General features: G+C 46.4%; 1 protein-coding gene across 1 annotated transcript in view; it reads right to left on the reverse strand.

Moving 5' to 3' along the window:
* LOC139274018 (neoverrucotoxin subunit beta-like) overlaps nucleotides 1-16,728 on the reverse strand; it is a 74,479-nt gene that overhangs the window by 25,051 nt on the left and 32,700 nt on the right. The window contains exons 2-3 of the mRNA XM_070891072.1: nucleotides 15,569-15,660; nucleotides 7,627-7,763 (exon numbers count right to left, since the gene is read on the reverse strand). Of these exons, the coding sequence (XP_070747173.1) occupies nucleotides 7,627-7,763; nucleotides 15,569-15,660 (229 nt within the window). The remainder of the gene's footprint in view (nucleotides 1-7,626; nucleotides 7,764-15,568; nucleotides 15,661-16,728) is intronic.

The following is a 16,728-nucleotide window of genomic DNA, read 5'->3' on the forward strand; positions in this document are numbered from 1 at the left end:
AACCTGCTCAATGTCTCTTCATAAGACAACCCCTTCATCTCAGGAGTCAACTTGGTGAACTTTCTCTGAACTGCCTTCAATGCAAGTATAGCCCTCCTTAAATAAGGAGACCAAAACTGTACGTAGTACTCCAGGTGTGGTCTCTCGAACGCCGTGTACAATTGTAGCAAGACTTCCCCACTTTTATATTCCATCCCCCGTGCAATAAAGGACAACATTCCATTTGCCTTCGTAATTACTTACTGTATCTACATGCTAACTTTTTCTGTTTCATGTACAAGGACTCCCAGCTCTCACTGTATCGCAGCTTTTTGCTGTATACCTCCATTTAAATAATAATTTGTTTTTTTGTTCTTGGTAACAAAGTGGATAAGCTCACATTTACCCAGATTATACTCCATCTGACAAATCTGCCCACTCACATAACTTATCTACTTCCCTATGCAAATTCTTTATGGCCTCTTCACAACTTGATTTCTCAACTATCTTTGTATCATCACTAAATTTGTCTGCATTACACTCGGTCTCTTCTTCCAAGTCGTTAATACAGATTATAAATAATTGAGGACCCAGCAATGATCTCTGTGGCACCCCACTAGTTCGAGTCGGCCAACGTGACAATGACCCATTTATCCCGATTCTGTTTTCTGTTAGTTAACTGATCCTCTATCCATGCTAATATATTACCCCCAACTCCGTGACCTCTTATTTTGTGTAGTGACCTTTTATGTGGCAACTTATCGAATGCCTTCTGGAAATCCAAATACACCATATTTTCTGGTTCCCCTTCATCCACCCTGCTCGTTACATCCTCAAAGAACTCCAGCAAATTTGTCAAACATGATTTCCCTAAGAACTCCAGCATTTTCCCAATGAAGATGTTAGGGTAACTGGTCTGTAGTTTCCTGCTTTCTGTCACCCTCCTTTCTTGAATAGGGGCGTTGCATTTGCAGTTTTCCAATCCGTTGGGACCAGAATCCTGGGAATTTTGGTAGATCACAACCAATGCATCCACTACCTCTGCAGCCACTTAGAAACATAGAAACATTGGCCCCAAGTTTCGACATGATTTGCTCCTGATTTTTAGGAGCAACTGGTGTAGAACGGAGTATCTTAGAAATCGGAATTCTCGTCATTTAGTTTGCTCCAGTTCTAGTCAGTTAGAACAGTTTCACTTTGGAACAGAACTTTTTTTCTAAAGGGGGCATGTCCGACCACTTACGCCTGTTTTCAAAGTTTCGTCAGTGAAAACTTACTCCAAACTAACTTAGAATGGAGTAAGTGAAGATTTTTGTACGCTCGAAAAAACCTTGTCGACACTTTAGAAAATCAGGCGTAGGTTACAAATCAGGCGTAGGGAATGGGGGGGCAGTTTAAAGGGAAGTTTACAAACATTAAACACTTCAGTTTTACAAATAAAGAGCCATCATCAATAATAAATGATAAATACATTAATAAATCAACCAATAAATCAATCAAAAAAAATTAATAAGAAATAATTTTAAAAAAATCAATAAATAAAACATTTTCGACTTAACAACTGCAGCACCGGGAGCCCTCCAACAGCGTGCTGGGATGCCGCCCCCCCCCCCACCCGCCCAGTGTGTCTCTGTCAGTGTCTCTATCTCTCTGTCTGTCTGTGTGTGTCTCTCATTCTCTGTCTGTCAGTGTCTGCGTTTCTGACAGTGAGGAGAGGGGAAGGAGGGGGCAGAGGGTGAGAGGGGGGGAGCAGAGGGAGGGAAGGGGGAGAAGGGGGAGGGGGGAGAAGGAGGAGATTGGGGGGTGGAGAAAGGAGATTGGGGGGTGGAGAAAGGAGATTGGGGGGTGGAGAAAGGAGATTGGGGGGTGGAGAAAGGAGATTGAGGGTGGAGAAAGGAGATTGGGGGGTGGAGAAAGGAGATTGGGGGGTGGAGAAAGGAGATTGGGGGGTGGAGAAAGGAGATTGCGGGTGGAGAAAGGAGATTGCGGGGTGGAGAAAGGAGATTGGGGGTGGGAAAGGAGGTTGGGGGGGAGGAGATTGTGGGGGGGGAGGAGATTGTGGGGGGGAGGAGATTGTGGGGGGGAAGGAGATTGTGGGGGGGAAGGAGATTGTAGGGGTGAGAAGGAGATTGTGGGGGGGGGGAGGAGATTGTGGGGGGTGGGGGAAGGAGTTTGGGCGGGGGGAAGGAGATTGTGGGGGGGGGAGGAGATTGTGGGGGGGGGAAGGAGATTGTGTGGGGGGGAGGAGATTGTGGGGGGGGAGGATATTGTGGGGGGGGAAGGAGATTGTGGGGGAGGAAGGAGATTGTGGGGGGGAAGGAGATTGTGGGGGGGAAGGAGATTGTGGGGGGGGAAGGAGGTTGTGGGGGGGGGAAGGAGGTTGTGGGGGGGAAGGAGATTGTGGGGGGGAGAAGGAGATTGTGGGGGGGAGAAGGACATTGTGGGGGGGAGAAGGACATTGTGGGGGGGGAGAAGGACATTGTGGGGTGGTAAAGGAGATTGGGGGGGGAAATCAGAAGGGGGTGGGAGGCTGAACGGGCCGGGCCCGAGACTTCGGGCAGGGCCCGTCCCCAGCACCAGATTTACAGGTAGGCGGCATTGGGTCGGGTCGGGGGGGGTGGTGGCAGGGAGGTCGGTTCAGTTCGGGTCGGGTCGGGGGGAGGGAGGGAGAGGGAGGTCAGGTTGGGCGGAGGGAGGTCAGGTCGGATCCTGTCCGGGGGCAGGGGGGGGGATGGGGGAAGCGGGAGTCGGGTCGGTGTCGGTGTCGGGTCCGGTCCGGAGGCGGGGGCGGGGAAGCGGGAGTCGGGTCGGGTCCAGTCCAGGGGGGTCGGGTCGGGTCCGGGGGCGGGGGGGGGGAGTTGGGGGCGGAAAGCGGGAGTCGGGTCGGGTCCAGTCCGGGGGGTCGGGGGAGTCGGGGGGAAGCGGGAGTCGGGTCGGGAGGTCGCAGGAGCTAGCCGTGGGAGGAGCCTTATTCACGCAGCCCCAATGAGGCCATTCGGCCAGGGCTAGGGGCTGCATGCTTCGGGCCCCTCCCACACAGTTTTGGGCGCCTGGAGCTACTGCACTTGCATGCCCACTGTAGCGCCCATGTGCAGAGGTCCCGGCACTGTTTTCAGCGCAGGGGCCTGGCTCCGCCCCCTACAGCTTGTGCTGCACTGCGCCGAGGGCCAGAGGACCTGCAGGGATGTGGAGAATCTGGTGGGTTTTTTTAGGTGCACTTTGTGGCGCGAAAAACGGGCGTCCAGGTCGGGACTGCGCCGTTCTAGGCGCAGCTCGAAACTTGGGCCCATAGAAAATAGGTGCAGGAGTTGGCCGTTCGGCCCCTCGAGCCTGCACCACCATTCAATTAGTTCATGGCTGAACATGCAACTTCAGTACCCCATTCCTGCTTTCTCACCATAACCCTTGATCCCCCCAGTAGTAAGGACGACATCTAACTCATTTTTGTATATATTTAGTGAATTGGCCTCAACAACTTACTGTGGTAGAGAATTCCAAAGGTTCAACACTCTCTGGGTGAAGAAGTTTCTCCTCATCTCGGTCCTAATGGCTTACCCCTTATCCTTAGACTGTGACCCCTGGTTCTGGACTTCCCCAACATTGGGAACATTCTTCCTGCATCTAACCTGTCTTAAACCCATCAGAATTTTAAACGTTTCTATGAGATCTCCTCTCATTCTTCTGAACTCTTGAACTTCTTTTACGATCCTAGGATGCAGGCCATCAGGTCCAGGAGATTTGTCCAACTTTCATCCCATTAGTTGTTGAATTCTTTTTCTCTAGTGATAGTGATTGTTTTCAGTTACCCCCACCCTATCGCCCCTTGGTTATCTATTATTATTGGGAGGCTTTAACTTTGAAGACCGATGCAAGATATTTGTTCAAAGTCTCTGCCATTTCCCTGTTCCCCATTATCAATTCCTCAGTCTCATCCCCTAAGGGACCAACGTTTACTTTAGCTGCACTCTTCCTTTTTATATACCTGCAGAAGCTCTTACTGTCTGTTTTCATATTTCTTTCTAGTTTATTCTCATAATCTATCTTCTCTCTCTCTTATTTATTTAGTCATACTTTTCTGGTTTCTAAAAATGTCACAATTCTCTGGCCTTCCACGAATCATTGCAACATTGTTTGCCTTTGTTTTCAATTTGATACCATGCTTAACTATCTTAGTTCGCCATGGATGGTGCATCCTTTTATTAGAGTCTGTCTTTCACACTGGAATATATCTTTGCTGAGTGGTGTGAAATATCTCTTTAAATGTCTGCCACTGCTTTTCAACACTCTTACCCTTGAATCTATTTTTTCAGTTCACTTTAGCCAACTCCGTCTTCATCCCCTTGTAATTACTTTTATTTAAGTACAGGGCACTAGTTTGAGACCCAGATTTCCGTCTCTCAAACTGAATTTGAAATTCTAACATGCTATGATCACACTTCCCTAGAAAATCCTTTACTGTGAGATTATTAATTAATCCTATCTCATTCCAGATGACCAGATCTAAAGTAATCAGCTCCTTGTTTGGTTCCACAATGTATTATTCTAAGAAACCATCCCGAATACACTCAATGAATTCATCTGCAAGGCTACCTTTGCCAATTTGATTTGACCAATCAATATGCAGATTAAAATCACCCACGATTATTGCCGTACCTTTCTTACAAGCCTCGATTATTGCTTGATTTATCGTCCTAATGTGTAGCTACTGTTAGGGGGCCTATAGATTACTCCCACCAGTGACTTCTTCCCCTTATTATTTCTTATCTCCACCCAAAGTGATTCTACGTCTTGATCTTCTGAGCCAATATCATTTCTCACTACTACACTGATCTCATCCTTTATTAACAGAGCTACCCACCTCCTTTTCCTTTCTGTCTAGCTTTCTGAATTGTCAAATACCCCTGAATATTTAATTCCCAGCCTTGGTTACCTTGCAACTGTGTCTCTGTAACGGTTTCAGATCATACCCATGTATTTCTATTTGTACCGTCAACTCATCTACCTTGTTATGAATGCTGTATCAATTCAGATAAAGAGCTGTAATTTTTGAGTTTTCTTTTACCATTTTTCCCTTCTCTGACTCTACTTTCTAATGCACTCTTCTGTTTATACGCTCGGTCCATTCCTGTCACATTCTGGTTATTATCCCTATCACTACCCTGCACTATTGACTTCTCCTTTTTCTTTGGCTTTTTAAATTTCTCCTCACCTGAAGTCCCCCCCCCATCCCCCCGCCTCCCCCCCCCCCCCGCGCCCCACACACTATTTAGTTTAAAGCCCTATCTAAAGCCATAGTTATTCGATAAGCCAGGACACTGGTACTTGCATGGTTCAAGTGAAGCCCGTCCCAATGAAACCCTTCTTGCTCCAGTACTGGTGCCAATGCCCCATGAATCGAAACCCATTTCTCCAACACTAATCTTTGAGCCACGCATTCAGCTCTCTGATATTATTTACCCCATGCGAATTTGCTCGTGGCTCCGGTAGTAAGCCAGAGATTATTACCTTTGTGCTTCTGCTTTTAAATTTAGCCCCTAGCTGCTCAGACTCCATCAGCAGAACCTCTTTTTTTGTCATACCTATGCCGGTGGTACCTACGTGGACCACGACAATTGGATTTTCCCCCTTCCACTCCAAGTTCCCTCCAGCTCAGAGGAGATGCCCTTAACCCTGGCAGGCAACACAGCCTTCGGGACTCATGCTCTTGGCGGCAGAGAACAGTATCTTTCCCCCCCAAGTATACTTTCCCCTACCTCTACTACATTTCTTTTTACTCCCCCCAGTTGAAAGGCCCCCTGTACCATGGTGCTGTTGTCAATTTGCTCATCCTCCCTGCAGTCACTGCTCTCGTTCGCACAGAGAGCACGGACCTCGTGCCCATTGGACAAGTACAAGGGCTGATTCTCCTCCGTCACTACCTCCTGGGTCCCTATACCTGCCTCACTCGTAGTCACACCCTCCTGTCCCTGAACACGGACCAAATTTTGAATTATTTAACCTAAGGGGCCTCCTGGACCACAACATCCAGGTAACTCTCCCCCTCCCTGTGTCGCAGTGTTTGAAGCTCGGACTTCAGCTCATCAACTCTGAGCAAAAGTTCCTCCAGTCGCCAACACTTACTGCAGATGTGGTCGCCGTGGAACACACTGGTGTCCACCAGCTCCCACATGCTGCAGCTGCAACACATCGCCTACCCTGCCATCTACCTTGTATTTTATTGCACTAATTATGTTTTCAAGTTTTGAAACATTAGATTAACTATTTATAGTTCTTCATCTGCACTAAAACTCTTAATTTAAACCAATGCCCAAGTGTAGAAAAAAAGAGAGAAATTCTAGTTCATATTGGTGTTTCAACCTAGATTATATTGGGGTTATATCCTGGATTATATCCTGAATTATATTGGGGCAATATCCTGGATTATGTTGGGATTATTTCCTAGATTATATTGGCTTTCTATCCTGAGTTATATTGGCTTTCTATCCTGGATTATATTGGGATTATATTGTAGTTATATCCTGGATGATATTGATTTTATGTCCTGGCTTATATTGCGGATATTTCCTCATTATACTGGAGTCATATCCTAGATTATACAGGTTTATACCATGAATTATATCGGGGTTATATCCTGAATTATATAGGGATTTCATACTGGATTATACCCTGGATTATATTGGGATTATACCCTGGATTATATTGGGGTTATACCCTGGATTATACCCTGAATTATATTGGATTTGTATCCTGGATTATATTGTGGTTATGACCTGGATTATATTGTGGTTATGACCTGGATTATTTAGGGGTTATATCCTGGATTATATTGGATTTATTTATCCTGCATTATATGTGGGTTATATGCTAAATTATATTGGTGTCACATCCTGGATGATATTGGGGTTATATCCTGGTTTATATTGGTGTTACATCCTGGATTATGTTGGGATTACACCCAGGATTATATTGGTGTTATATCCTGTTTTTTTTAGATGTTATATCTTGGTTATATTGCGAATACATGCTGGATAATATTTGCGTTTTACCCTCAATTATATTTGGTTTATATCCTGGATTATATTGGGGTAATATCCTGGATTATATTGGATATTGGGGTTATATCCTGGATTATATTGGGGTAATATCCTGGGTTATATTGGGGTAATATCCTGGATTATATTGGGATTATATTGGGGTGATATCCTGGATTATATTGGGGTTATATCCTGGATTATATTGGGATTGTACCCTGGATTATATTGGGATTGTACCCTGGATTATATTGGGGTTATACCCTGGATTATATTGGGATTATATCCTGGATTATATCCTGGATTATTTAGGGGTTATATCCTGGATTATATTGGGTTATATGCTGAATTATATTGGTGTCACATCCTGGATGATATTGAGGTTATATCCTGGATTATATTAGGATTATACCCTGGATGATATTGGGGTTATACCCTGGATGATATTGGGGTTATATCCTGGATGATATTGGGATTATAACCTGGATTATATTGGGGTTATACCCTGGATTATATTGGGGTTATACCCTGGATGATATTGGGGTTGTATCTTCGATGATACTGGCCTTTTACCCTGATGATTTTGAGGTTATATCCTGGTCGATGTAACGGTTACCTGGGAAGAAGTTGTCGCGGCGTCCATCGTATAGCATCCCTAGTCGGGCAGGTCTCCCAAGAGTTGGCATTTGGAATGTGTAGTTGCCTCCTTCAACCATTGTAGCAGGTGTGTTCCCGTCTTCGGTAGATGTGTTCCTGACATGGAAAAATACACCTGATCGTTAACTGATAAATACTTCAAACCTGCAGCTGGACATCACTCCCAATCAATCAGCAACAGAATCCGCACTGCTAATCAGGAACAGGAGCCACCGTCCCAACCAATCAGGAACAGAATCCACCTCTCCTGACTATGATTGAAGCAATACGTCATCAACCAATGAATCACACCATCAGGTTGTTATCATGACCGTAATTTATCTGCCAGTTGTGGTTGAGCCCAACCCAAGTATACGGGTCAGTTTCTGGGGCTGTTCTGACAAAAGATCATCGACCTGAAACGTTAACTCGGTTTTTCTCTCTCTGCCTCTCTCTCTTCGCAGATGCTACCTGACCTGTTGAGTATTTCCAGTGCTTTCTGTTTTTATTCCAAGTTCATTGTTGTTTTCGAAAAGTAAAGGCAGACGTGCACTGAGAGGACTGAGATGCTCCAGGCTCCATTTGAGATGTCCAGGGTCAAATAGACGGTGGGGTCGTAACCTGGGCATCATATCTGGATGATTGGAGAGGCAGGCACGGTATGCTAACTTAACTGACCATATTCAATAGTCAGTCTCCATGGACTATCAGTTTTCTTTACAGGCCAATGGGAGCATTGTTTCGGTATTCCCGTATTATTCCCTTATCTAATCGGGACTTGATGAATTCACCATTGATTGTTCCCCCCTAGACTCCATGAAGACATAGACAGGCTGGTGGAATGTGTGGACACATGGCAGATGAAATTTAACGCTGTAAATTGCAAAGTGATACATTTTGGTATAAAGAATGAGGAGAAGACATATAAACTAAAGGGTACAGTCCTAAAGGGGGTTCATGAACAGAGAGACCTAGAGGAGAAATGTGCACAAATCGTTGAAGATGGCAGGGCAGGTTGAGAAAGCAGTTAAGAAGGATTATGGGATGTGCGCTTCATGAATCGAGGTATAGAATACAAAAGCGTGGAAATTATGAAGAACCTGTTTAAAGCACCGGTTCGGCCTCAACTCGAGTATTGCCTACAATTCTGGCCACTGCACTTTAGGAAGGATGTGAAGGCCTTCGGGAGAAGGTGCAGAAAAGATTTACGAGAATGATTCCAGGGATGAGGGACTTCAGCAGCTGGGGGGAAAGACTGGAGAAGCTGGGGTTGTTTTCCTTCGAGGAGAGAATATTGAGAGGAGGTTTGATAGAGGTGTTCAAAATCCAGAGGGGGCTGGACAGAGTAGATAGAGAAACTGTTCCCACTGGCAGAAGGGTTGAGAACCACAGATTTAAGGTGATTGGCAAAAGAGCCAAAGGCGACACGAGGAAAAACTTCTTTACACAGCGAGTGGTTAGGATCTGGAAAGCACTTCCTGAAAGGCTGGTGGAGGCAGACTCAATCGTGGCTTTTAAAAGGGAGTTTGATAAATACCTGAATTAAAACATTTTCAGGGCTACTGGAAAGGGCTGTGGAGTGGGACCAGCTGAAGTGCTCTTGCAGAGAGCCGGCTATGCTCTACGGGCCGAATAGCCTCCTTCCGTGCTGAAACCATTCTATGATTCTACGATTCTATTCTACTATTTTGTCCTGAGTTTTATTGAAGACTGCTAAGAGTGACTGGGCCACCCCATTACTTGTAGTTCCAAAGTCAGACAAAACGGAATGGTAAAATTACCCTGATTCAAGCAGCTGATGATGAACAGTTCCCTCTACCAACATCACAGAACCTGTACGCAGAACTGGCGGGAGCCAAAGTCTTCACAAAACTGGATCTCTCCCACGCCTATGCTCAACTCAATGTTGACAACAAAATCAGCAGTATCTGACAGTAAACATCCACAAAGGTTTATCTTCATACAATAAGTTGTCTTATGGTATCAAGTCCTCACCAAAGATATTCCAGACTACCATGGTAAGATCTTACAGGGAATAAATCACTGTTTGTGCAATGAAGATGATGTGTTGATAGCCACCAGCACGGAGCAGAGAAACTGGGAAGTCTTAGAAGTATTCAGATGGTTCAATGATCATAATCTAAAGCAGAGGAGGAGTAAGTGTGCATTGATACTGTGTGAGGTGCTTTATCTCGGATTGTGGGTTGATGAAAATGGTCTCCAACCAATTAAGGAGAAAGTGCAAGCCTTCATGATGGCTCTGGAACCAAAAAATGTTACTGAATTACGATCCTTTTTAAGCTTGGTCCAATATTATGCTCGTTTTCTTCCTGGACCAGCAACGGTGTCTGCACCACGACATTATTTATGAAAGAAAGGGATGCGTTGGATATGGGACAAAGAGCAACAGAATGCATACAATAAACGCAAGCGACACTTGAGCAATAGTGCTCTTCTCATCCATTATAATCTGACTTGTGAACTAAGAGTAGCATGTGATGCCTCTCAGTATGGTGTGGGAGCAGTGATCAGCCACGTTATGAATGATGGGCAGGAAAAACCGGTTGCCTTTGCATCGCGTACGCTCAACAAAAGTGAACCAAATTATGCCCAGATTGAGAGAGGATTTGGCAATTATATTTGGTATTAAAAAGTTTCGCCAGTTTATTTAGGGACGCCAATTCACGCTAGCTACCGATCACAAACCGTCACTAGCTATCCTAGGCCCAAAGGTGGCAATTCCATTCATGGCGGCTTCCAGGGTGCAAAGATGGGCTATTTTATTCTGTCAGTACGATTACAGAATTGAGTATCGCACATCGAAGCAGAATGCCGTGGCGACTGCTCTTTCAAGGTTGCCTCATGAAGGTTCTGAAATTGGCGACAGTCATTTTTCATTTTAGATTTCATTGATGAGAACTTTCCGCTCACTGCCTCTATTATTGCAGAGCACACACAGAAAGATGTCATGTTACACGGGTCTATGAGCATACCTTGCGAGGGTGGTCTGATGATCAGATACATTTAAATGAGAAGATATAGCCCTTTTATCATCGTCGGCACAAATTACCTTGTGAGCAGGGATGTCTAAAATGAGGCCCGAGAGTAGCCATTCCCAGTGCACTATGGTCCAAAGTCTTGACGGAACTTCATGGTGAGCATACTGGCATCGTAGGCATGAAAGCAGTGGCCTGAAGTTTTGTTTACTGGCCGGGGTTGGATAAAGACTTAGAGGTATTAGTAAATAAGTGTACTATCTGTCAAGACTGCAGGACCATGCCAGCTGAAACACCGCTGCAAACATGGACTTGGCCAAGGAGACCTTTCCAAAGAATACATATTGATTTTGGGAGAGGGGCAGCGGTAATTTTCTGGTTCTAATTAATAGCCATTTGAAATGGCTGGAAGTACGTTATATGGGGTCACCTATGACCACAGAGTGTACTTTGGATGAATTACGCACATTTTTACGTGACATGGCCTGCCCGAAGAAAGGGTGTCAGATAATGGGCCGCAATTTAAGTCTGTGCAATTTGCAAGTTTTGCCAGACACAACGGTATCAAACACACGTTGGTAGCACCATATCATCCTGCTCCCAGTGGTGCAGCTGAAAGGTAGTCAGGATTGTCAAGGAGGCTTTATGGAAACAAGTTCTACAGACCGGATCATCGGTGAGTATGAAGCATAGGTTCGCAAATTTTATTTTCAAATACAGAACTACACCTTATTCTAAGACAGGGTACACACCCGCTGAATTATTGAAGAAGCCTATGCTGAGTATGCATCTCAGTTTATTGCAAGCGAACTTGTCTGATCAGGTAGAGAAGGCAACATCGATGCAGAAACATCATTATCATTCCGGTATCAAAGAACGGTGTTTTCAGAAAGGTAATCAGACCAGAGTTCTCAGTCTGTCAAAAAGGGGAAGTCCACGCAAATGGGATATTGGTACAATTATTTGGATATGTGGCACCAAGCAGTACTTAGTCAAAATTTGTGACTAAATCAGGAAGGTTCATGTGGATCAAATGTTGCTAGCGAGTGATGCACCTTCGGTACCACGAGTAGATAATTGTGAACCTGACTTGGACGATGATCAGAGGGAGTTAGTAGGTCCAAGTATTCCAACAGACACAACGTCCATAACCCACCGACTCAGATGCAGCCGAATGAAGACGGTTCTGTGGGTTTGGGACAATATCGCAGAGACTCTGTATCTTCCGGGGGGGGGGGGGGGGAGGTGGGGGAGTGGATATTGAGGTTCAGTTGAGAAGATCAATGAGAAAACGCAAACCAACTAAACAGGGTATTGATAACTGGGAATATCAAGATCTCAGGAAGAAGGATAACACAGGGACTGATGTAAGGGTTTCAAGGAACCACAGGAAGATAGATGTCAGGAATCCTGGGCCACACGCCCTGAAAACAGAAATTCACCAAGCTGGTCTCCTGAGCAAAAGGAGGATATAGAAATCGAGCCTGGCCAGCCAATTGCAGCAAAATGGAGATCTGAGGGGAAGCTAAAAGCTTCCAACAAGAAACTCAGGCCAGCAGTCGAATTTGTAAAATTGTAATCATGAAGAAGAGAAGTAATCTTTTGAAATATTGTATAAATAACTACAACATAAATACCTTGCTTCTAGAAAACAAGAGCGTGGTTCATACATTAAACCCAGTGAGCATGCACAGGCTTGTGGAGCTGTTGCTCTGTGACTGGCTTACCCAGTCACATGGTGTTCACAAGACTCAAAAAAACTCAAATTAATTGAGTTCAGGTGCTCTACGATGAAGTGGGCTCTTGTGAGCCTGGCGGACGAACTGGTAGTGATAAGTTTGTGGCTAAAACTTTACTAATAAATCACCTATTTCTTTACAGCAAATGTGTAGCTGAAGCAAAAACTCATGAAGCAAATACACAACACTACCCCTCTGGCAGTGCAGCGCTCCCTTAGTACTGCCTCTCCAGCAGTGCAACACTCCCCCAGTACTGCCCCACCAACAGTGCGGCACTCCCTCATTACTGCCCCTCCGACAGTGCAGTGCTCCCTCAGTACTGCCCCTCCGACAGCGCAGCACTCTCTCAGTACTGCCTCTCCGACAGCGCAGTACTGCCCCTCCGACAGTGCAGTACTGCCCCTCCGACAGCGCAGCACTCCCTCAGTACTGCCCCTCCGACAGCGCAGCACTCCCTCAGCACTGCCCCTCCAACAGCGCGGCACACCCTCAGCACTGCCCCTCCGACAGCGCGGCATTCCCTCAGTACTGCCCCTCCGACAGTGCACAGCTCCCTCAGTACTGCCCCTCCGACAGCGCGGCACTCCTTCAGTACTGCCCCTCCGACAACGCAGCACTCCCTCAGTACTGCCCCTCCGACAGTGCACTGCTACCTCAGTACTGCCCCTCCGACAGTGCACTGCTCCCTCAGTACTGCCCCTCCGACAGCGCGGCACTCCTTCAATACTGCCCCTCCGACAGCGCAGCACTCCTTCAATACTGCCCCTCTGACAGTGCACTGCTCCCTCAGTAATGCACTGGAATGTCAGTCTGAAGTGGAACTTGAACCCACAACCTTCTGGCTCAGAGACAAGTGTGCTACCCACTGAGCCACAGCTGACTCACGAGTTTTCCTTTAGTACTGGCACGCTGGTGGGGGGAGTGGGGGCGTGATGTCGGCCTGGATTATTGAGCTCGAGTCTCTGGAGTGGGACTTGAACCCACGACCTTCTGAATCAGGCGAGAGTGCTGTCCACTAAGTCGCAGCTATTGAAATAATTAGCGTTACAAAAATTGGATGGGGAGAGCTTATCTCAAAGTCTCATCCGCTGAGAGTCACAGTCGGGCGATACAGGAAACAGTTGCTATAGAAACATGGGCTAAAAAAAAATTGCAGCCCATCCCAGCTGATGTCCTCCTTAAAGGGATAGCTCTCCCCGGCTGCATCTTATGCCGGCCCACGAATCCTGCTGCCTTTTCTTTGCCAGTCCTGACCAGAACAACAACTTGCATTTATATAGGGCCCTTAATGCAGTGAAACATCTCAAGGTGCTGCAGAGAAGAAAATAAAAAGTTGCATTTATATAGCGCCTTTCACGACCACCGGATGGCTCAAAGCGTTTTACAGACAATGATGTATTTTTGGAGTGTAGTCACTATTGTAATGTGGGAAACACGACAGCCAAATTTTGCACAGTAAGCTCCCACAAACAGCAACGTGATAATGACCAGTTAATCTGTTTTTTGTTACGTTGATTGAAGAATAAATATTGGTGAAGACAATGGGGATAACTCAATTGCTCTTCTTCCAAATAGTGCTATGGCATCATTTATATCATCCTGAGAGAGAAGATGGGGCCTCAGTTTAACATCTGATCCGAAAGACAGCACCTTCGACAGTGTAACGCTCCCTCAGCACTGCACTGGAGTGTCAGCTTTGATTTCGGTGCTGAAGTTCCTGAAGTGGGACTTGAAACCACAACCTTCTGGCTCAGAGGCGAGTGTGCTACCCATTGACAGGAGCAATTATCAAACATAAATTGAACCGAGCCACATAAGGAGATATTGGGACAGGTGATCAAAAGCTTGCTCAAAGAGGTAGGTTCAAAGGAGCATCTTGAAGGAAGAGGAGACAGAGGTGGAGATGTTTAGGGAGGGAATTCCAGAGCTTGGGTCCTTGGCAGTTGAAAGCAGGACCACCAATGGTGGAGCGATGGTAATCGGGGGATGTGCCAGAGGCCAGAATTAGAGGAGCACAGAGACTTGGAGGGTTGTTGGGGCTGGAGGAGGGTACAGAGATTGGGAGGGTTGTAGGATTCTACAGAGATAGGGAGCGTTGCAGGGGCTGGAGAAGGTTACAAAGAAAGGTAGGGCTGGAGGAGGTTACAGAGAGAGGGAGGGTTGTAGGGCTGGAGGAGATTACAGAGATAGGGAGGGTTGTAGGGGCTGCAGGAGGTAACAGAGTGAGGGAGGGTTTTCAGAGCTGGGGGAAGTTACAGAGATAGGGAGGGTTGCAGGGGCTGGAGAAGGTTAAAGAGATAGGTAAGGCTGGAGGAGGTTACGGAGAGAGGGAGGGTTGTAGGGCTGGAGGTGATTACAGCGATAGGGAGGGATGTAGCAGCTAGAGGAGGTTACAGAGATAGGGAGGGTTGTCGGGCTGGTGGAGATTACAGAGAGGGAGGGGGGACCGAGGCCATGGAGTGATTTGAAAACAAGGATGGATAATTTTTAAATTGAGGCGTTGCTGGAGTGAAAGCCAATTTAGGTCAGCAATCACAGGGCTGGGGTGGGTGGTGTGGGAGGGGGTGATGGGTGAATGGGACTTGGTGCGAGAGAGGATAGGGGACAGCAAGAGTTCTGGATTAGCTGAAGTTCATGGCGGGTGTAAGATGGGAGGCGGGCCAGAAGTGCGTAGGAAGAGTCGAGTCTGGAGGTAACGGTGCCGATTCTAACTGGGGTCCGGGTTCCATGGGCACTGGCTGCCCTCCCGTAGCTCAGGGTTAGTGTAATATTCTACCGGGGAGTGAATCACAGTCAATTGCCATCCTTCTGCTCACTCACTATAGAGCCAGAAGTTACTGGATGCTGATCAGGACCAGTGAACTCTCGACAGGCCGGGGTTGGAGCCTGGGTATTTCCTGCTCTGTGTCTGTGTGTGTGAGGCTCAGTACCACACAGGTTGTGAGATCAGGCTAACTCAGCACAGGCTGGTGATGGAGTCTGGGCTTTTCCTGCTCTGTGTTTGCATGAGGCTTAGTACCCCACCGGGTATGAGATCAGGCTAACTCAGCACACTCCGGGGATGGAGCCTGAGAATTGGGCCTTTATATTTAAGGACAACACTGATCCCTTTCCTGAGCTGAGGCTTTAAAAACCGACTTCCCAGTTCTGATGCCAGTGAGTTCAACTTCTCACGCCTTCCTCAAACCTCGAACACAGTTGTGAATCTTTCCTTGAATCGGCCAGAACAGTATTTGCCTTCTTCTGTTGTCTGAAGCTTTTGGTCATACGAAAGGAATCCTTCACAGCAACAAAGGAACACGTTTAATGCACAGTTTGCCATTATGATTGTGGCTCGAGGGGCTGATTGCCTCCCCCTGTTCCTGTGTAACAGGCTTGATGGGCTGAATGGGCCTCCTCTTGTTATTGTGTAACAAGCTCAAGGGGCTGAATGGGCCTCCTCCTGTTGCTGTGTAACAGGCTCGAGGGACTGAATGGACCTCATGTTCCTGTGTAACTGGCATGAAGGGCTGAATGGGCCTCCTGTTCCAATGTAACAAGCTCAAGGGGCTGAGTGGCCTCCTCCTGTGCCTTGTTCTCTGTGGTAGGCAAGTTGGGAAACCCTGGTATTAATTTCCAGACATTCCAAAAAGATTGCTTCATTGAAAAGAATATTTCCAAAAATCAAAACCGATTTGTTCAGATATGTTTGTAACAATACTTTAAGATGAACAAACAGTTTGGAAACTTTCCCATTATCCTCTCTCTCAGTCCCAGAAATTCAAATATGTATAAAAAGGGTCTCAATTCGGAGCTTTTCAATGGGGTTTGAAAGGGGTTTATAATTGTGGTTTCAAAGTGGATTTTGGGGTTCTGTTACACCCGGTCTAACTCGACATGCTGGGTATCAATTCCGTGCCACATTAGATGCTCATTTTCTCCCTGTCTCTGTTTCTGTGAGTGCAACGGAACTGCGTCTCAGGCAATATATATACTTACATGGGGCAGCAGAACCGATACTGCCCGTTAGGGGCCACCGCCCGAGAGGGATTTCTAGGCCTGTCTCTTAAAGAAAACGGGTGGGAACAACACTTCTAGAGACCCCTGCATGTCTCTGGACTTACAGGGGAGGATAAAGAAAAAAAGGGAAGCTTATGACATATACCGACGGCTAAATAATGTAGAATCTTTGGAGGAATATCAAAGTTATGAGGTAAAATTAAAAAGGATATTAGGAATGCTAAGAGAGAGCATGAAGAATTCTTGGCTAGTAAAATTAAGAAAAACCCACAGATGTTCTATAAATATATTAAGAGCAAGAGGATAACTGAAGAAAGGGTAGGACCTATTAGCGACCATGAATTTAGT

Source organism: Pristiophorus japonicus, chromosome 9 (assembly GCF_044704955.1).
Source record: "Pristiophorus japonicus isolate sPriJap1 chromosome 9, sPriJap1.hap1, whole genome shotgun sequence".
Lineage (NCBI taxonomy): Eukaryota > Metazoa > Chordata > Chondrichthyes > Pristiophoridae > Pristiophorus > Pristiophorus japonicus.